The sequence below is a fragment of the Denticeps clupeoides genome, chromosome 2, assembly GCF_900700375.1.
Source record: "Denticeps clupeoides chromosome 2, fDenClu1.1, whole genome shotgun sequence".
Taxonomy (NCBI): Eukaryota; Metazoa; Chordata; class Actinopteri; order Clupeiformes; family Denticipitidae; genus Denticeps; species Denticeps clupeoides.
This window is the reverse complement of record NC_041708.1, coordinates 2,640,386-2,659,030: the sequence shown is the minus strand read 5'-3', so window position 1 is coordinate 2,659,030 and position 18,645 is coordinate 2,640,386. Positions and strand designations below refer to the sequence as shown.

The 18,645-nt window shown below is 43.9% G+C and overlaps 2 protein-coding genes across 5 annotated transcripts; one reads left to right on the top strand and one right to left on the bottom strand.

The window, feature by feature from the left end:
* Positions 1-1,514: 1,514 nt before the first annotated feature.
* On the top strand, positions 1,515-8,498 carry LOC114782570 (transmembrane protein 150A-like). Of its 2 annotated transcripts, none has more exons than XM_028968417.1 (8): positions 1,515-1,918; positions 2,001-2,141; positions 3,076-3,123; positions 4,048-4,134; positions 4,918-4,985; positions 5,753-5,880; positions 6,637-6,814; positions 7,017-8,498. In XM_028968417.1, the coding sequence occupies exons 2-8, from the start codon at positions 2,086-2,088 to the stop codon at positions 7,277-7,279; spliced, it is 828 nt and encodes a 275-aa protein (XP_028824250.1). In that variant the 5' UTR covers positions 1,515-1,918; positions 2,001-2,085; the 3' UTR covers positions 7,280-8,498. The 2 variants fall into 2 exon arrangements, with proteins under 2 accessions (XP_028824250.1, XP_028824241.1); XM_028968408.1 differs by having other exon boundaries at positions 2,001-2,150.
* A 379-nt stretch (positions 8,499-8,877) lies between these two features.
* On the bottom strand, positions 8,878-17,217 carry LOC114782545 (S-adenosylmethionine synthase-like). Of its 3 annotated transcripts, none has more exons than XM_028968388.1 (10): positions 16,932-17,217; positions 14,717-14,980; positions 14,529-14,641; positions 14,224-14,367; positions 13,275-13,493; positions 12,997-13,179; positions 12,457-12,590; positions 11,759-11,860; positions 10,348-10,432; positions 8,878-9,743 (listed from the first exon to the last, which is right to left on the bottom strand). In XM_028968388.1, exons 1-10 carry the CDS (start codon positions 17,017-17,019, stop codon positions 9,729-9,731), a joined length of 1,347 nt encoding a protein of 448 aa, XP_028824221.1. In that variant the 5' UTR covers positions 17,020-17,217; the 3' UTR covers positions 8,878-9,728. The 3 variants fall into 3 exon arrangements, with proteins under 3 accessions (XP_028824221.1, XP_028824227.1, XP_028824219.1); XM_028968394.1 differs by having other exon boundaries at positions 8,878-10,432; positions 14,717-14,839; positions 14,903-14,980; positions 16,932-17,215; XM_028968386.1 differs by having other exon boundaries at positions 8,878-10,432.
* Between the last annotated feature and the right edge of the window lie 1,428 nt (positions 17,218-18,645).

The window sequence follows — 18,645 nt, the reverse complement described above, 5'->3', positions numbered from 1 at the left end:
AGCCAATTGTATTTTTATATTAAACCAAATGAGGGATTTCTATGATGGACATTTTATATTAAACCAAATGAGGGATTTCTATGATGGACATTTTAAAATGTAAATCGCTCTGGATTACAGCGTGTGCCAAATGCAGTAAATGTAAATTAAATTAGTATTTACTGCCATCCAGTGGACATTTCAGGTAAAGTTCTTTTGTTTAATTACTGCTACCTTGTGGGCATTTCAGGTAAAGTTCTGCATTTACTGCCACCCTGTGGACATTTCAGGTAAAGTTCTGTATATACTGCCACCCTATGGACATTTCAGGTAAAGTTCTGTATATACTGCCACCTTGTGGACATTTAAGGTAAAGTTTTGTATTTACTGCCACCTTGTGGACACTTTAGGACATTTTAAATACAGAATTATGTATTTACTGCCAACTTGTGGACATTTTAGGTAAAATTCTGCATTTACTGCCACCTGTTGGACATTTTAGGATATTTTAAATACAGAATTCTGTATTTACTGCCGACTTGTGGATATTTCAGGTAAAATTCTGTATTTACTGACATCCAGTGGACATTTCAGGTAAGGTTGTGCATTTCTTTTACATTTTCAGGTAAAGTTCTGTTTTTTTTTAGGTAAAGTTGTGTATTTGCTGTCATTTTGTGGACACTTCAGGTAAAGTTCTGTATTTATTGCCATCTTGTGGACATTCTAGGTAAAGTTCTTTATATACTGCCACCTTGTGGCCATTTAAGTTAACGTTTTGTATTTACTGCCACCTTGTGGACACTTTAGGACATTCTAAATACAGAATTCTGTATTTACTGCCGACTAGTGGATATTTCAGGTAAAATTCTGTATTTACTGACATCCAGTGGACATTTCAGGTAAAGTTGTGCATTTTTTTTTACATTTTCAGGTAAAGTTCTGTTTTTTTTTCAGGGTAAGTTGAGTATTTGCTGTCATTTTGTGGACACTTCAGGTAAAGTTCTGTATTTACTGCCATCTTGTGTACATTTCAAATGAAACCGGAATTTACATTTTAGATATGGGCTCAATGTTATAGCGCGACTCACTTGACAGGTTTTGAACTATTTTTTATAAAACATATACATGATTGTATGTTTTATGTTTTAATGATGTAAAAAACAAAACACATGCGGCTGGTTTTAGCCGGTTGCTCATTCATCTTTACAATCTTAATCAGCTAAAGTTGCTTTTCTTGCTGCTTTGTCGTGAGTAAATAAATCATTTTGGTCGGTCTGGGGAAACATCTGTCCGGCTGGACACGTGAGCCTCGTGATCGCAGGTTCTGACCGACATAAACATTAGAAGTTTTACCCAGAAAAATTGCCGCGTCCCAACACATAGCCCGGTGCGCCCTAGTGCCCTAGAAGACGGAAGCAGGCGCCGCTCGGCCGACTTGGGGGCGTGCGGCAGTCCCGTCATGCCTCTGGGCGCTAGGGCGCGCAGCTCGGTGAAATTGCGACGCGGCCCGAGTCGCCGCCCACCCCGCCGGACAGACGGACCCTTCAGAAGACACGTTAATTATAATAATCCAAAAAAAAAAAGGAGATTACAGTTCTCACGTACAGACAAAACGCCGCGTCACGTTGTGGCGTCGCCCAGCGTGAGGAAATGTGTTACGAGTTAGGAGAGACGAGTTAAAACGGGAGATGATTGACTGTCTGGTTACGGACGTGGAAGGGAGGAGTCCGGGGCAACAGCTGGATCCCCGCGGAGGGCAGAGCCACGGCCACGTTTCCACCCCAAAAACGTCGACGGCTGCGCTCCCAACACCGGCACAAGTTCTCCTAGAGGACCAGGGATTTTTATTTATGAAATTTAGAAAATAGAAATTTGGACTTTATGGAATTAAAAAGCCATAAGAAAGTTTTGAAGACGAGGCAAAAACCCCCAGGCAAAGGTAGGGACGTGGTTAATCATAATTCCACCAATTGTCTAATCGATTGATTGATTCCAATAATACCTTGATCCATTTTTGACAGGGAGGAAAAGCGTGATGGATGGTGCAGTTCCATACTGAGTGCTGATTGGCTGGGACGGATTAGTTGGCGCGGTCGGGTACTGGACATGTCCCCCTGGATCATTTTACCCATCAGCCTCCCAGTGATCACCATCACTGGAATGTGGGTCGTGTAAGTTCTTCAGCGTGGACAGGTCTACGCTGTGTTTTTCACTGAACCGTCTGGGGTTCAGAGGTCATGTTCCTTTACCTTTCCTGTGACATCAGACGCATGCAGTTGTGGGACGTAGACGTGACGTCTCTGAGTGGGTCAGGGTGGGTTCCAGCATTTCTGTAAATGGACTTCATATGTAACCGGCCTGTTAGAGAATCCGGGCCAGGCTTTCGGTTTTCCAGTTCCACTGCCACTCAGGATGAAGTTGCCACCGTGGCCTGTGATTGTCCAACTGGGGCTGATACTGTTGCATTTTTTAAGGACATTCCGGTCCGACGAAGGAATCTCTGTTGCTCTTATCATTAGGCAAGCAAATCTTACACCACCGAACATTGGAGGCTCAAAACACCGTCCTTGAGTAAATGTTTACTTGAAGGCAGAGTCGTAAAGAGGAGAGACGGGTCCAGAGATGGTTAAAAACAGCACCGGACGCGGCATAAACATTTATACACGCTCCGAGGCTGGTGACAAATTAAAGGACCGGATGAAACCAGGAAAGAAACTCGTTTGTTCGGTTTGGAATCCTCGTATCAGCTGAGAGAGAAGGGTCGCTGCAGATCAATATAGAGCAATCAGCTTTATCGACGGGATTGATCTCGACCCAGCTCAACCCCACACGATCTTCTGAGTCTGGAGAACCGGGCAGGGGATTCGAACGTATTCAAATTACTTCAACTGTCCATATAGGCAGTGGTGGCCTGGCGGGTGTCATTTCACAATGACAATCACTTCACTTTTTACTGCATTTCGCAGTGGGGCACGCGACCGAACCGCTCCCACGAGTTATCTTTTATCCCCATAAAACACTCCCGGTGGTGCCAAAAAAATACGACCGAGAATACGACCAAGAAGCTGAGTTTTTAACCTGTTCCCTTTTCTGTAGATACGCCATGGCCCTCTACAACCAGCACGTCTGCCCCGTCGATAACTGGTAAAAATGCACTTTACTCTACACATCTGCACACACCGGAGAGCTGCTTTAAAAAGCTCCCACTGTTTCCATGCTTACTGAGCTGAAACTGTCCCATAACGGAACCTTTGTCGCACTTTTTAAGCCGTCCTGGGTGACTCTTGATGGCGTAAAAAGGGCCGTTGAGGGCGTGTTCAGAACGCTCCTTTTTTAATTACTACTACTACTTAATAGGCTTTGCTACACAGGTAAATTCACGTTGGTTTGAAGGTTTAATCCTTTCATATTAAGAAACAACTAGTTTTAACAAACTAGTTGTTTCTTTGGACGGATGGCGCCGGCCCTGTTTACAGCCTTTGAAGCGTTTTTCAGTGGACACTCTCTGTCCCAGAAACCGGCCGATCACTGCACCGGGTTCGAGTCGTGGAATGCCGACAGATATTGAGCTCTGTTATCTTGAACGGCTCGTCTCCTATTGATCGGCCGGAACTGAAACACGGCACAGGGCGCGGTTCGCTTTTCTGAAGATACACTTTGCCCAAAATATCGATGAAGCGTTGGCGTGACGTTAGTGTTCGAAATGAGGGCGGCATTAACTGCCTAGTGGGGTAAAACACTCGCCTATGAACCAGAAGACCCAGGTTCAAATCCCACTTACTACCATTGTGTCCCTGAGCAAGACACTTAACCCTGAGTTGCTGTAACTACTGTCCCTGTGACTACTTATTGTAAGTCGCTCTAGATAAGGGCGTCTGATAAATGCTGTAAATGTAAACAACCCTTCTGACATCGACACGGACCACCCTGACGTTGCGTAACCCGGAGGATGCAGGCCACGCGGTGAAATGATAAACCGGATCCAGGTGGTCGAGTTGTATGTGTCTGATAGCGTTTTTGGCCAGTAAGAGTAAGGTGTCAGGCTGATGATAGTTGTCTTTTTTTAAGGGTGTACAACGAGTCGTGTGCGGTGACGCTGGCCCAGCAGAGCGGTCCGGAGCTGTGCTGCGACCTCGATGACATCCCCCTGATCAGGTGAAACACTGTCCTCCTGCATCCTCGCACCATGAGCCGGAATAATTTCTAGGGGCCATGTTTTTCCACCGCTACCTAAGACCTGTGGGGTGTGTTAACCCATGTCAAAAAAATTGCTAATTATCACCACCCACCAGGCCATTTTGTAAGTGTGCAATTCTTTCTGACATCCAGAAGATGAGCTTTAATTATGTTTTTTATATGTTTAATAAAAGGGGAGGAGCCTGTAGGCATGACAGATATCAGACAGCCTACTCCTTTTTTCTGGACAATTTAAACAAACTCAGGTGTAGCGCCCTTTCTCCTCCGCTTCCCACCAGTCTCTACACTATCAGGTGCTTTATTTCCAGTCTTCTGGTGTGGGCGATGTGTAATATAAGTGCACTCCTTCTTATACAGTGTCTGGAAAATGAAAATAACTTGCTGAGATCTGCCAGAAACTCTTAATAATTTCGGGAAAGATTGTAAATAGACTTGAATTAACTAGAGGCATAAATGAGAAGTTTTACCCTACAGCTGTGTGAGTAGAAATGCTCGGAATTTCATGGTGTATGAATGGGTTCCAAATGCCCTTTAATATACCCACAACGTTTATGTACACACCGTGGTAACCTGACCCGCCCGGTTCTGTGCCGGTGGGCTGCGACTTTCACACGCACTCGCATTTACTGACTCCATCTGTGTGGTCCGCTCCTGGAAAGATCGCCTGTGCCAGACTGTTCTTTTCACGAGCGCGGTGCTGAGCATTTTCCTTTCTGCCTCTCTCTCTCTCGCCCTCTGCAGTAAATGTGGGGCGCTTCCCCCGGAGAGTTGTTTCTTCAGCCTCATCTGCAGCACTGGGGCCTTCATGGGTTCGTATTCATCACGTCCACTGCTGATATGAAGAGCTGAAAGCTTTAACATAGACCGGACACATTGTTACATATATATTACGTTGTTTACATGTTTGCCATTTATCCAGGGCGACTTACAATCAGTAGTGACAGGGACAGTCCCTGTCTTGCTCAGGGACACAAGGGTAGTAAGTGGGGTTTGAACCTGGGACTCGTCTCGTTCATAGACTCGTTTCTCACTAGGCTACTTCCACTCCAAAAATGTTAAGTATATCCTGAAACTTGGCATGATAATGTTCCCAGACCTGACAACGTTGACTGCCTGTTTCCACACAACCCTTGGAATGTCGTCCAGAGGAATCTGCCTCATGACCACAACGCCTGTGATCTGTACGATAGAAGAATGAAATCTAAAACAGACCCGAAGTCCAGAGCAGATGTTACGTAAAGGTTCATTTAACAATGCAGACGGACCCTGTGACCCGCTGTTTGCTTTGCGTCCGTTGGTCTGCAGTAATGTGAGTAATGGGTAGGGGGGCGTAAAGAGACACAAATGCCCGGCCCACCTCTCGTACTAAGACCTTGGCTTTTTGCTAGGAAATCCCACCCATTTATTTTTTCAGTCAAAAGGCATGTTTAGGTAGAGGTAAGAAACGAGACGAAAGCAGACGGTTTTCATCTGTGACCAGTTAAGCGACACGTTTTTGTCTTTTTTCACTTGTGTGCAGCTCCGAGAGAGCAGGTATGCGAGCCAGTGTGATTTATTTGTTGTTCGTTGTTTGCAGTGATGCTGATTGGACTGCTGCGATACGCTCACGTGATCGACCGGCACCAGGACTGTGTTCTGAACTCGGCCGGGCTGTCTCTCGGCTGGATGTGCGCTGGAGGCCTCATCATGGTTGGCAACTTCCAGGTTGGACGGTTTGCTAAATTAGAAAATGTAATGAGCATAACTTAATCCTATATGCAAATGGGGGTGGTGGGGGTTGTATTTGTCACATTGTATATGTAGTTGTAAACGGTTTATACACAAATACTCTATATAGCCACTCTCATCCCGCAGTCCAGCTCAAAAACCTGTGAGCTCTGCTATTGGAATGCTTTGTGTAAACCGTAGTGGGGAGGGAGAGTGATCTTCATATAGAATCCCACTATGCTGTGGATGGAGCTGTATTCAGATGCATACAGTAAGCATGCAATGATGACAGTAGTTACAGCAACTCAGGGTTAAGTGTCTTGCTCAGGGACACAATGGTAGTAAGTGGGATTTGAACCTACTAAACGTTTACTGCAAGCTGAGTCGACAGGCATCAGCCGAGAAGATTCCCAGGAACCACAGCGTGTCAGGTCATATTAAAACCCAGCCACCAGAATAAAAACACGACGCTGGTCTACAGATCATGCAGGGAGAGGAGCATGGCAGATGTTAGAAGATAAATTGATATATGATATAAAAATCATAATTATTATTACAAATGGTCTAAACTTGTATACTTTAAAGTAATAATAACAGTAGAGGAACTATGATATACATAACATATCATATACATATATACATAAGCACATATGATTAAATATTACTAAAAATTCATAATATTATTGATAATAATCATATAGATTAAAAAAAATGTTCCTGACCTGCTCTGTGTGATCTGTGTGTCTCTGCCAGGTGGATTATGCTAAGGTGTTACACTATGTGGGTGCAGGGCTGGCCTTTCCCTCCAGCATGTTGTTTGTGTGTGTGCAGTCGGCGCTGACGTACCGCGTCGCCAAAACACGCACCGACTACATCATGGGCCACCTGCGGCTCGGCATGACCCTGCTGGGCTTGGTCGCTCTGCTGCTCAGTATCCGCTTACTAAAGAGTGTGTTCGTGTGCATGTGTCTCTTAACAGCGACGTAAACTACGTTATAAATCCAGATTCCCCCTAGTGGTCACACACCTGCACTGCAGGTGAAACAGGTGGTTCTTTAAACCTCGGAAAGTGTGTGTGAGTGTGTGCGTTGTTGAACAAATGGCTGTTTTCGAGCCTTGACCTCTGGCCGCAGGCGGCGTGTTCTTCACACAGGAAAGCTCGTCTTTACAGCATGCGGCAGCCATCTTTGAATGGCTCTTCACCACAACCATCTTGCTCTTCTACGGCTCCTTCGCCTTCGAGTTCGGGGGCGTGTCCGGCAGCACCCTCCTGGTGCTGGCCCGAGGGAGAGCGGGAGTCAAGGGCCTGGCGAGAACAGCTGGAGAGAACATGGTGGAGGTAAACGCCGGAGCAAATCTTCTGCAGCTCCAGCCGGAGGGCGTTGCCATTCTCTAGCTGGCGTCGCCAAAGCTACTCTGAACCCCATCAATCACAGAGGCCTTCTGGGAAATGTATGTGTGACCTGCTGCCAATGACATCAACTACTCCCCTTCAGTAAGGCTGTTCTACAGACTCAGCTCTGCCTTTAGGCTTCCTCCCAAAACTGTGCCCAATAAACTCTGCTCACAAACATTTTAAGAATGAGAGAAAAGAGGCAATAATTTTGAATAAGAGACGGCATGAATGTAGTCCGTTAGAAGCGTGGTATTTGTTACATACAGTGTACAACGTTGCTGTACAGCATCTAACAGAGATTCTTGTATCTTTAATGTGTCTGTATTCTGTTGATAGTACACTGCTGTATATTCTACAATGACAGGTCAGGTGCGTCCCAGGACCTGGTATTATCTGGGAAATGTGCTGGAACTGTCCTTGTTTTTGTTTTGTTTTTTTGTTCACTTTAGGTCTGAATGTGTATGAATGTGGACATACACCATTTATGGGTTACAAACCCTTTACCAGTTACAATGAACTGAGAAATGTTCATACCATACCAATATCAGGAAATGCAACCTTTCAGAACATTTACATTTCATGTTTAGGCTAAATAATAATAATAATAATAATAAATATATAATAATTACATTGACAATCAGTGTCAATGCAATTATAATGATAAAATAATTTTATCCTTTGATAGTATATTAAAATAAGCATTCACTGCATAAAGCACTGCAATAAGCTTAACCATTCACATTCACTCCCTGAATAAAAATATTGTTTCTTGGTAAGACTGCACCTCTCGACCTCTCCCGCTGATCCAGAACGCTGCAGCATGACTTGTTTTCAACTTTCCCAATTTCTCCCACACCGCTCGACTGCTACCTTCCCTCCACTGGCTTCTTGTAGCTGCCCTTATCAGATTTGTATATTGATGTTGGCCTACAAAGCCACAGTGGTAGACTGAACTTGTTCAAACCCCTGAGTCCCTAAAGATCTTCAAACGCAAGTGAAAAACCTTAATTTCTTAAAAATCCTTCTACACATATTTAATGAAAAGGTTGAGTTATTAACAGCTGGAGATGCAAGTCTTTTCGCAGATAGATTGCACAGTGAAGTGAAAGTGATTGTCATTGTGAAACACTGCAGCACAGCACATGGTGACACAACGAAACATAACCATCACCCTTGGTGAGCAGTGGGCAGCCATGACAGGCGCCCGGGGAGCAGTGTGTGGGGACGGTGCTTTGCTCAGTGGCACCTAAGTGGCACCTTGGCGTATTCTAATCTTCTGATTACTGGGCTGCTTCCTTAGCCGCTAGGCCACCACTGTCACAGCCTGATACATCTGCAGAAACAGGTCTGGACGGACACGAATTTGCTCAGTCAGCAATTTGCTGAAGGTTTATCCACCTTCTTTTAGAAAAGGATTCAGTAATACATATGACACGTCAAAAGAACACATAGTTAATGTTTTAATACTTTTTACCTTTAAAAAATTATTTTTACTTTCACTGAATTTTCCAAAACCTGTAAATGAAATACAGTTTAAAGGTGGACCATTCTGTTGATGTAATACTGCAATTTTCTTCTGGAACCAGTCTAAGATAAAATACGAGATAAGATGATTCTTTATTAGTCCCACAAGTTGGAAATTTACATTGTCACGGGAGAAAGTGGACAGTACAAGATAAGAGCAGCAAAAATAATAGCATAGAGAAATATGCCAACTGTATAATATAAAAAGTTCAATATATAAATAAATTGTCTGGATAAAAGCTTAAAACATATCAGTATATACATAAAAATATATTACAACATTGAAAAGACTTACATTTTCTTGTTGCTTTGATAACACAAAAAACACTCATACAGTGGAATGCTACATTTATTGTACAGAGCAGAACCTGACTGACCTTTAAACTTTGAGAGGCATGAAAGTTTGCTCATTAACTCAACTGTACAGCGGATGAGACAACGTTTACATTTACATTTACTGCATTGATCAGACGCCCTCACCAGAGCGACTCACAATCAGTAGTTACAGGGACAGTGTCCCCCTGGAGCAACTCAGGGTTAAGTGTCTTGCTCAGGGACACAATGGTAGTACGTGGGATTTGAACCTGGATCTTCTGGTTCATTGGAGAGTGTGTTACCCACTCGTGCAGGTGATGAGTTCTGAATGTTAAAATGAACGTTGTTGCAGTTCACAGTGTGTTATATATGCTATAGCTGTGCATGTGTATCTGCGGTGTATTCTGCTTCTATTTCAAGAAGCCACAGATTGTGTTTCACTGGGCATGTGAGTGGTGTTTCTTCTCTCCAGTTCCCCCCAGCGGTCTGAGGTCACCACGTCTTCTAACTAGAAGTTATTTTTCCTTCCAGCCAAAGTGGCCATAAACGTGGACAGAGATCGAACATTCCAATGCACGTGGTAATTTAGGACTACGGTGATATTTCAATTTCAGACGAAGCAACTCTGAAAATAAAATGTAAGATGATAGATTCTTAAATAATCTAATACCCCACCACTCTAGCTCAGACATGAATGTCTTGCACTGTTAGAACACAATTTGCAATAGAGAAAGAACGTACCAGGAATTATTAGCTCACTATATTATATCAATATCAACTGGCCATCGCTAGATAACACATACTGGCTTGCTGCTTTTGAAGGCTGTAATTAAGGACTGTCTTTGATAACGTCTTGCCTTCTGTATGAGACTGTCCTCTCCATGTGGTCATTGTTTCTCTTCTGAATCTCCGAAAGCAGTGCAATTCTCTATTTGACTTCTGCCGTATTTGACTTTTTCACATGCAATGCTGCCTGACGTTTCTCTGGGGCCTTGTCCTTTAGTGAATTAAAATCAACTCAGCACAGGCCAGGTCCCTAAATTACCAAAGCTGGTAGATAATTTTCGCCAACCACGCAGATTACAAAGAAGCACATCTCATTCAAAGTACTACCATTTACCTCTCACACCTCTAACCTAAATTCGATTATCAAGAGATGTCTGAAATACTTACCTCACTATCAAGCATGCCACAGAATTTAATTCACGCATTTAATGCTCTCGACTGACCTCTTCTTCATCCGATGGGCGAGGAGCATGTGCAATAGCGGACAATATCCGAGTCTTTGGTTTGATAGACCTCATTCTCATTGGACTGCCAAAAATGAATAGAGATCATCCGAGTTTTCTTTGAGTCATGGTGAACAAAAAAGAAAGAAGCATGCTATGAACCTAAAAATGATTTATTCATGTAAACAAATCAATCCTTTGCTAATGAAACGTGTGCCGTAGTTTTTTGGAGTGTACAATCTTGAGTTGACACTTACAAAAACACTTTCTCATTGTTATACATTTTCTACTCAGATTTTGTTGGCAATATTTGAACCCCAAACAGAGTTCTGCAACGGGCTTTTATAACCGTAGCAAGGACTCAACATAAAAAACAGTCATGCAGTGGAATGCTACGTTTAGAATGACCGCATTCCACGAATACGAATTCTGCTTTTATAAAACCTTGTGTTAGGAATCTTGGTGAGCTTTTGTTAATTCAGTGGCTAGAGAAGGTCTTTTTTTCAACTGCGACGCAGTCTCTCCTCCACTGATCTGGAAAAAGTCATTCATGCTTTCATCTCCTCTTGGCGAGATTATTGTAATGGTTTACAGACGGGTCTAAATAAGTCCTCAGTTGCCCTCATATTAAACCAGTTTTAGCGTCCCTACACTGCCTTCCAGATGAACTAAGAACTAAGTTCAAATTTTTACTTTTTGTCTTTGAAGCTCTAAATGGCCAGACTTAATCCGAAAGAAATCTTCATCCAAAACCCTAAGATCATCTAATGAGCTGTTGCTGTAACTCCCTTGAACCCGCTTAAAATCAAGGGCCACGAGACTTTTGAAGCTATAGCTCCGAAACATTGGAACGCTTGACCTCTGTACATTTTAGCTTTAAAAAAAACTGCTGTTCTGAGATCTAGTTGTTTACTGTTTTTTTGTACTTTTTGTACTTGTTTTTACTGATTTTCAGGGCATTATTACTATGTCTGTACAGCACTTGAGCAGTTCTCTGTTTCTGAAACTGTGCTTTATTAATAAATGTATTATGATTATTATGATGATTATTATTATTTAGTGTACATGGCACATAACCTAACTTACCTTTAACCTCTGAGAGGCCTGAAAGTTTGCGTATTAACTCAACTGCAGAGCGGATGAGACAGCCTGCAGGTGCTAAGTTTAGCATATTTATATGAAAATCGCTGCAGCAGAAAAAAGGACACGGGACTCAAGGCTGCGCGTTTTTGTGCATATCTGCAATTCACAGTGTGTTATATATGCGTTAGCTATGCATGTGTATCTGGTGAATTCTGCTTCTATTTTAAGAAGCTACAGATTGTGTTTCACTTAGCATATGAGTGGTGTTTCTACTCTCCCCACCCTTCCAGTTCCCCCCCAGCTGTCTGAGGTCACAACGTCTTCTTACTAGAAGTTGAGGTTTTTGGGTACCTCCCATGGAAACTCCTTCCTGCCAAAGTGGCCATAAACCGCTGTCTTTTGGTACATGGGATTTTTCAGATCCAGATCCCTGAAGAATGACAGAAATCGAACATTTCAGTTCAGTTTAGGACTACAGTGGTATTTCAATTTCAGACAATTCTGATAATAAAACAGAAGATTATAGAATCTTAAATAATCTAACACCCATTATTGCATGTCACTTAATTTACACAGTATAATCATGCACCAGGAGCCACTTTTCTTATCTTTGCGGTTACTAGAATACAACGGTGATCATTTTATACATTTTGGGCTGTTAGTGGTTGTCACACAAATTATTCCCCATTTGTCAGGATGGTATGGTGGCCGACGAGTGGAAATCAAATCAGTATTTCATAAAACAAATTTACAAAAGGAAAAACTAATTTACACTGTACACCAGTCACTGAAACACTTTTACAGCACCTTTTAAGCAACGACTTCAAACGGAAAGGGTAGGTATGATAGACTGGAAGTGTGTATTTTTTTGGTTCTTGGTAAAATGTTTTTACTTTTGTGACTAGTACAAGCACCAGACAATCAATTTGGTCCATGTTGACTTAAGCCTGCTGAAATTCATTTTTATTGCATATTGCAAAATTCCTTGATTCGCCAAAGCTGCAAAAAGGAATGTGTTTTGCCCACCTCACGATGACACCCGGTCGAAGATCAAAGTTCTTCTTGACTATTTGGAGCAGCTCGCGTTCAGTCTTCTGGGATGAGCCAAATGTAAACAGAGATATGGACAGTGGCTGTGCAACTCCAATGGCGTACGAGACCTGCACCACAAAGTAAGTAAGTGAAGTAAAGTAAAGTGAAGTAAAGTGAAGTGATTGTCACATGTGATACACAGCAGCTCAGCACACGGTGCACACAGTGAAATTTGTCCTCTGCATTTAACCCATCACCCTGAGTGTGCAGTGGGCAGCCATGACAAGCGCCTGGGGAGCAGTGTGTGGGGACTGTGCTTTGCTCAGTGGCACCTCAGTAGCACCATGGCGGATCGGGATTCGAACCGGCAACCTTCTGATTACAGGCCTGCTTCCTTAACCACTAAGCCACCACTGCCCCATAGAGGATTTTCTGTCAGAAGTGGGATCTTATCTATGCATGGCTTCAAATGCTCCAAGACGTATGCCATTTTTGCTGTTTTTTCTTATTATTGGATCTTTGGGTGTTCCTTGCCTGAACCAGGACCCTCCTGCACAGTTCGGCTTTGACAAGAGACTTGGCAACCCATCGAGCCGCGTATGCTGCAGAGCGGTCCACTTTGGTGTAGTCCTTTCCAGAAAATGCTCCACCTCCATGAGCTCCCCAGCCTCCGTATGTATCCACGATAATCTTGCGTCCAGTCACACCAGCATCCCCCTACCAAAACCCATCAAACAGTGAAGGGTAAAGGCAAGATTCATTCAAACACTCTCAACTTCTCCAATCAACAGTAGTTTGGCAGAACGTCCCACCTGTGGTCCACCAATGACGAAGCGGCCACTGGGCTGCAAGTGGTAAATGGTCCTCTCATCCAGGTACTTCTCTGGTACCACAACCTTGATGACCTTTTCCATCAGTACCTCTTTCTGCTCTTCCAGGGAGATGTAGTCATCATGCTGCACTGAGATCACCACTGTGTGGACCCTGCGCGGGATCACTGCCCCGTTCTCCTGACGGTAGTGTACAGTTACCTATCAGCCAGAGGAAGAAGAGACAAACAAATACTCTTCAGCGCTATTACAAGGGCAGTAGAGTTGTTATGTATAAGTATGTAGCCTAGTGGGTAACACACACGCCTATGAACCAGAAGACCCAGCTTCAAACCCCACTTACTACTATTGTGACACCGCGTTGGCAGCGACGGCACCCACTCGGTGCGTGGATTCTGGCCACACATGTTTCGTCCCTAAAGCTAAACGGCCATGCACATTCAGAGGAAGAGGAAATGCCACTCAGCAGTGGCCATAAGCGGCGGCTGGGCTGGCAGGCTGCTATTCATCCGGGACGAGCTCTCTGGACGGCGTTTGTTATGCAATACAGGCGCGCAGCCATATCCAATCCAGCCCTTCGGGGCGGCCCCTCAACAACAGTAACTGGTTTGACAGGCCTCCCTGGGTCGTGTTGAGCCTCCGAACGACCCCTAAGGATGTTCTGCACTATTCTTCGGCAGATCTGGTTTACGGAGAGCCTCTGCGGGTCCCAGGCGAGTTTGTCCCGGACAGCACATCACCATGGTCAGCACAGCGGCAGCGCACTTAACTACTGGATAAGGCCTGCATTTTACTCCATTTCCCAGTGAATTGATATTTAATATCACAATATGGGTTGTACAGCTACAAACTGCATTTCTGCCCGACATTAGTTCTTAAAATATTCACAGGTGTGTGTAGCTCTACACAACTGCAACTGGTGACATCACACCTGTGTCTTTGAGTCTGGACGGAGCCAGGGTACGGTCCCATTGCGTCTCAGCTCGGCCATCTTGGCATTGAGCTTATGGGCAAGAACGATGGTAAGGGGCATGCACTCCTCCGTCTCATCTGTGGCATAGCCAAACATCAGACCCTGCATTTGGCAATGAAGAGATGGAGAGAGAAGATGCTTTTACTGACTACAGTATACAGAACAAACTGATTCGAATATTATAATCTATTATTAATAGACAAACTGCTCACTTACACAAATCTGATACATGTCCTGCAATAAAATGCTAAAGGGAAGAATACCTGGTCACCAGCTCCAATGTCGTCCTCCAACCGGTCGATGTGGACGCCCTGAGCAATGTCGGGGGACTGCTGCTCCAGAGCCACTAGCACATTACATGTCTTATAGTCAAAGCCTGAGGATGGGGCAGAAACCTCTTAATATTCATACAAAATCAATATCCAAACTTGTATTCTCCGTCTGAACACACCTTTGTCAGAGCCATCATAGCCAATGTTTTTGATAGTGTCCCGCACAATCTTCTGGTAATCCACACTGGCCCGTGATGTGATTTCTCCGCAGAGGAGCACCATGCCGGTCTTACACACCGTCTCTATTAGGGATCCAATATCAAAAAAGTACAAAACATTTAATCTCTTCCCTCTCATCAACTTACCGCAGGCTACTTTGGCATCTGGATCCTGCTTCAGGTGAGCATCTAGGACAGCGTCGCTGATTTGGTCACAGATTTTGTCTGTAAAAAAAGAGTGCATGTGTTAGCCGACAGTGACAGTGTCTTCAACTATGAATATTGGAAACGTCCAGACTTTAGTATAAACATCATTAGGGAAGAAATGTAATGGAACACAGATAATGGTGATTGAGAATTAAAATTAAATTACATATTAGTGTTCAGTCCACTTTACAAGGCCATATTTAGTTATGAATTCTATGCCATGACCCCGCCCACATGACTGCTCCAGCAGTAAGATGGACGACCACTATGACTCGTCACAGACAGAGAGAGCGGTCGTCCATCCCATTTCACCTGTGTTGTGGACTTGTGGCATTGAACATGAGGCCACGTTTATGTCAGTGACCTGACTACAACCTGAACTGTGTGTTTTTGTGGGCCAAGCACTTACATTCGTTCCCTCTCTCCTCACCAACAGATGATACATAGAACACATCTGCTCCAATAAAAATACGGATATATTGTATATGTTGATATTGTATTCTTGTTGATGCTGAAATGCCATTTGTTATCTGCCCTGGACTCCTTGTAATTCGGGGGTAATTGGTTGGTCTCCAACAGGACACCCAGTATGTTTTTGGAGAGTGAGAGGAGGCTCACACCAACATGGAGAGAGCTTGCAAACTCCCCACACACAAGGCTGGGAGCCAGATCCCTTATTCACACCTCAGAAAGTTGTGTTCTGTGAACTGTACAGTGACCTGACAACTTTGAATGTCATTCACTTTGGTTGACGAGAGCAGATGGTATGATCATTGCTTTCTGGTGAAATATGGACCCCTTGTTTTGTGGTGTATTCATTTGTCTGGTTGCAAAAGCGTACTTATTGTACCTTTAAACCATCCACGAAAGAGCACTGCACATGCTTCTGCAGAGTCAAACCTAGAGTTAAAGTTGTACTTTAACTTGTGGTTTCAAAGGTAGTTGCTTACATGAGAGATACTGTATCGCCACTGATAATAAAGCGTTAGGACAGTAGAAAACATGACACAACACTGAGCAAAGATGCATATAAGCACACAAGGAGCAAGTCTGTGCGTGAAAGAAAATAATCTCTCATTCTCTTGCGCACACACACACAATTTTTCATACTTACACTATATTGTAGTGTATCAGGACACCTGTGTTTATGCACCCATTCTTAATCCATGTTGTGTAATATGGAATAGACCAACAAAGTTTCATATGTTTGTGGGAATTTTTCACAATTCCTTCATTTGTTAAGTTAGGCACTGATGTTGCAAAAGAAGGACTGGCTCGCCATAATGAACCCGAAAGGTGTTCTATCGAATTGTGGTCTGGGCTGTGTGCAGGACAGCCAAGTTCCTGCACACCCATCCATGCCTTTATCGATCTGGCTTTGTGCACTGATGCGTATTCCTGTTGGAACAGGAAGGGGCCACCCCCTTCTATTCCCAAAATGTTGAGAGCATGAAATTGCCCAAAATGTCTTGGTATGCCAAAGTGTTCAGAGTTCCTTTCGTTGGAACTAAGGGGCTAAGCCATGCCCACTTTACACTTGGCACAATGCAGTCAGACAAGTACCATTTGGATTCCTGTAGCTACAACCACTGTCGAAAAATGTGCCTCAGCATGCAGTGACCCCGATCTGTGATTTTAGGTGGCCTATCACTCCATGGCTGAGTTGGTTTTGTACCCAATTGCTTCCAGCAACAGCAAGGAAAATTCCTGATTGTACTCATTGCACAGGAGCCATCCTATCACGGTACCACGCTGGAATTCACTGAGTGACCATTCCTTTACAAATCTTGCCAAGGCCCTTGGTTTTAATTTAACTGTGACCATGGTTGTGATTGGAACGCCTGAATACAATGGTTGGAGGGGTCCCAATACTTTGCCTATGGATCTATACACAGAATTCAAACTGTACAAAATTCCTGATCTGCCAGGACTGCAGCAGCCAGTGGTGGGTTAAAGAAGCAGCACTTACCAGGGTGACCCTCTCCCACAGACTCCGAAGTGAACATGAAGTCTCCCTCACAGAGAGCGTCACATTGACCAGCCAACTGTCCGTACATCCTCTTACAAGGGAATGAGCAGACCTGCTAGACAGCTGGGTTTAAAGTGCGGTTTTAATGGCACAGCAAGGGAAAGAAATCGTGAAAGCCTGTGTGCTGTCCCACAGTCTGGGAGAAAGAGAGAGGTTGGGCATGAATGAGAGGCTAAATGAAATGGAGGGAGTGGAAGAGGGAGCGAGAGAGAAACGTGGTTGGTTCCCAGCACTTCAAATTTCTCTCCCCCTCTCTCTCTCTCTCTCTCACACACACACACACACACACACCATGGGGGAGGGGTCAGGTTAACCAATGGGAAATGTTTAAACTTCCGTCAACTTTTGTCTATAAAAAAAGTTATCTGAAGAACTGGGTAACTGATTGTCATTTAATACATTATCCACCATCTAAAAGAAGATATGAACTTTGAGTAGAAGATATGAACTTGGGTAGCAGCCTCATTAAAATACACCATTACAAGGGGACACTGATTAAAGGGGTGGGGGTGGAGGGGTCGCACGTTAGGTGTCAGAGCGTGGTGTGTGTCTAAGCTTACATTTCAGCACTCAGCCGCAGTCGCACTGCACAGGGTAGTGGTGAAGAACCGTTTCCCCTCCAGCAGTTGCTGAGAATGCGGCAGCTGTGGGGCGTGGCGTTGTATGTTTCTGCACATTCCGATCCTGGCCAGCCAGCTACTTCCATTGATCTATCACTTTGTTCTGAAGCGCTTTAAATCTTCTGAAATGCATATATATATGTGTGTGTGCGTGTGTGTGTGAGGCTTTTAGACGGAATAGCATTAGCTCAGAAGAGTTGCTAAACTCAGGTCTCCATTTCATGACACCTAAGAATATGTTATATATATAAGGTTTATCATTCATATCTCTGAGGACTTAAAATATTTTTCATAAATTGCTTTGGAGAAAACACCTGAGATAAATAAGGGTTTTTATTTCAACCCCTTACGAGCCATCGCCGCAATAACAGGAAAGGAGAAGTCTTGTCCATCTTGAACATTTCAGCAAGTTGTCTTTTTATTGAATACAGGCCAGTAGGCGGCGCCAACAACCAATACCTACTCCTCAGGCTTACAGATAAAAGGGAGGTGGCCCTTCTTCTCCTCTGACCCCGTAGATTTACTCCCCCCGGTGTGCCGCTTCTCCCCTTGCACCCGCTACATGAAATCCCCAGAACTCACATATCCCGAACCCCAAAAAAACACATTTACACATAACATGGCTAACCATTTACACTACCCGTGCACACCCATCCAGTCGGCGCGTATAACACCCGCAAGGCATGCTGGTCCCAACTCATGGCTGGCCTCCGCTGCCACAGTATATTTTTAAATCCTGCTTTGCATTCTCTGCCAAGTTTCTGATTGCGGCTTGTGCCCGCATTTTAAAAATAACAAATATATCATTTTCTGTTGCTGTGTTGCTTTTCTGTTTAATTTAGTAGCAACAATTAAAAATGTATATATAATTGAATATCCTCATTTACATAAATCTCATACATACTATTCAAGTTTCACTGTGAACATTTTTTGCTCACATGCATGATACATTTTCTTTGTGCATGTGCAGGTCCATTTGCTTGACTGAAAACTAATGTGGTTTCCCTGGTAAACGCGCCACCATGATAGAAATT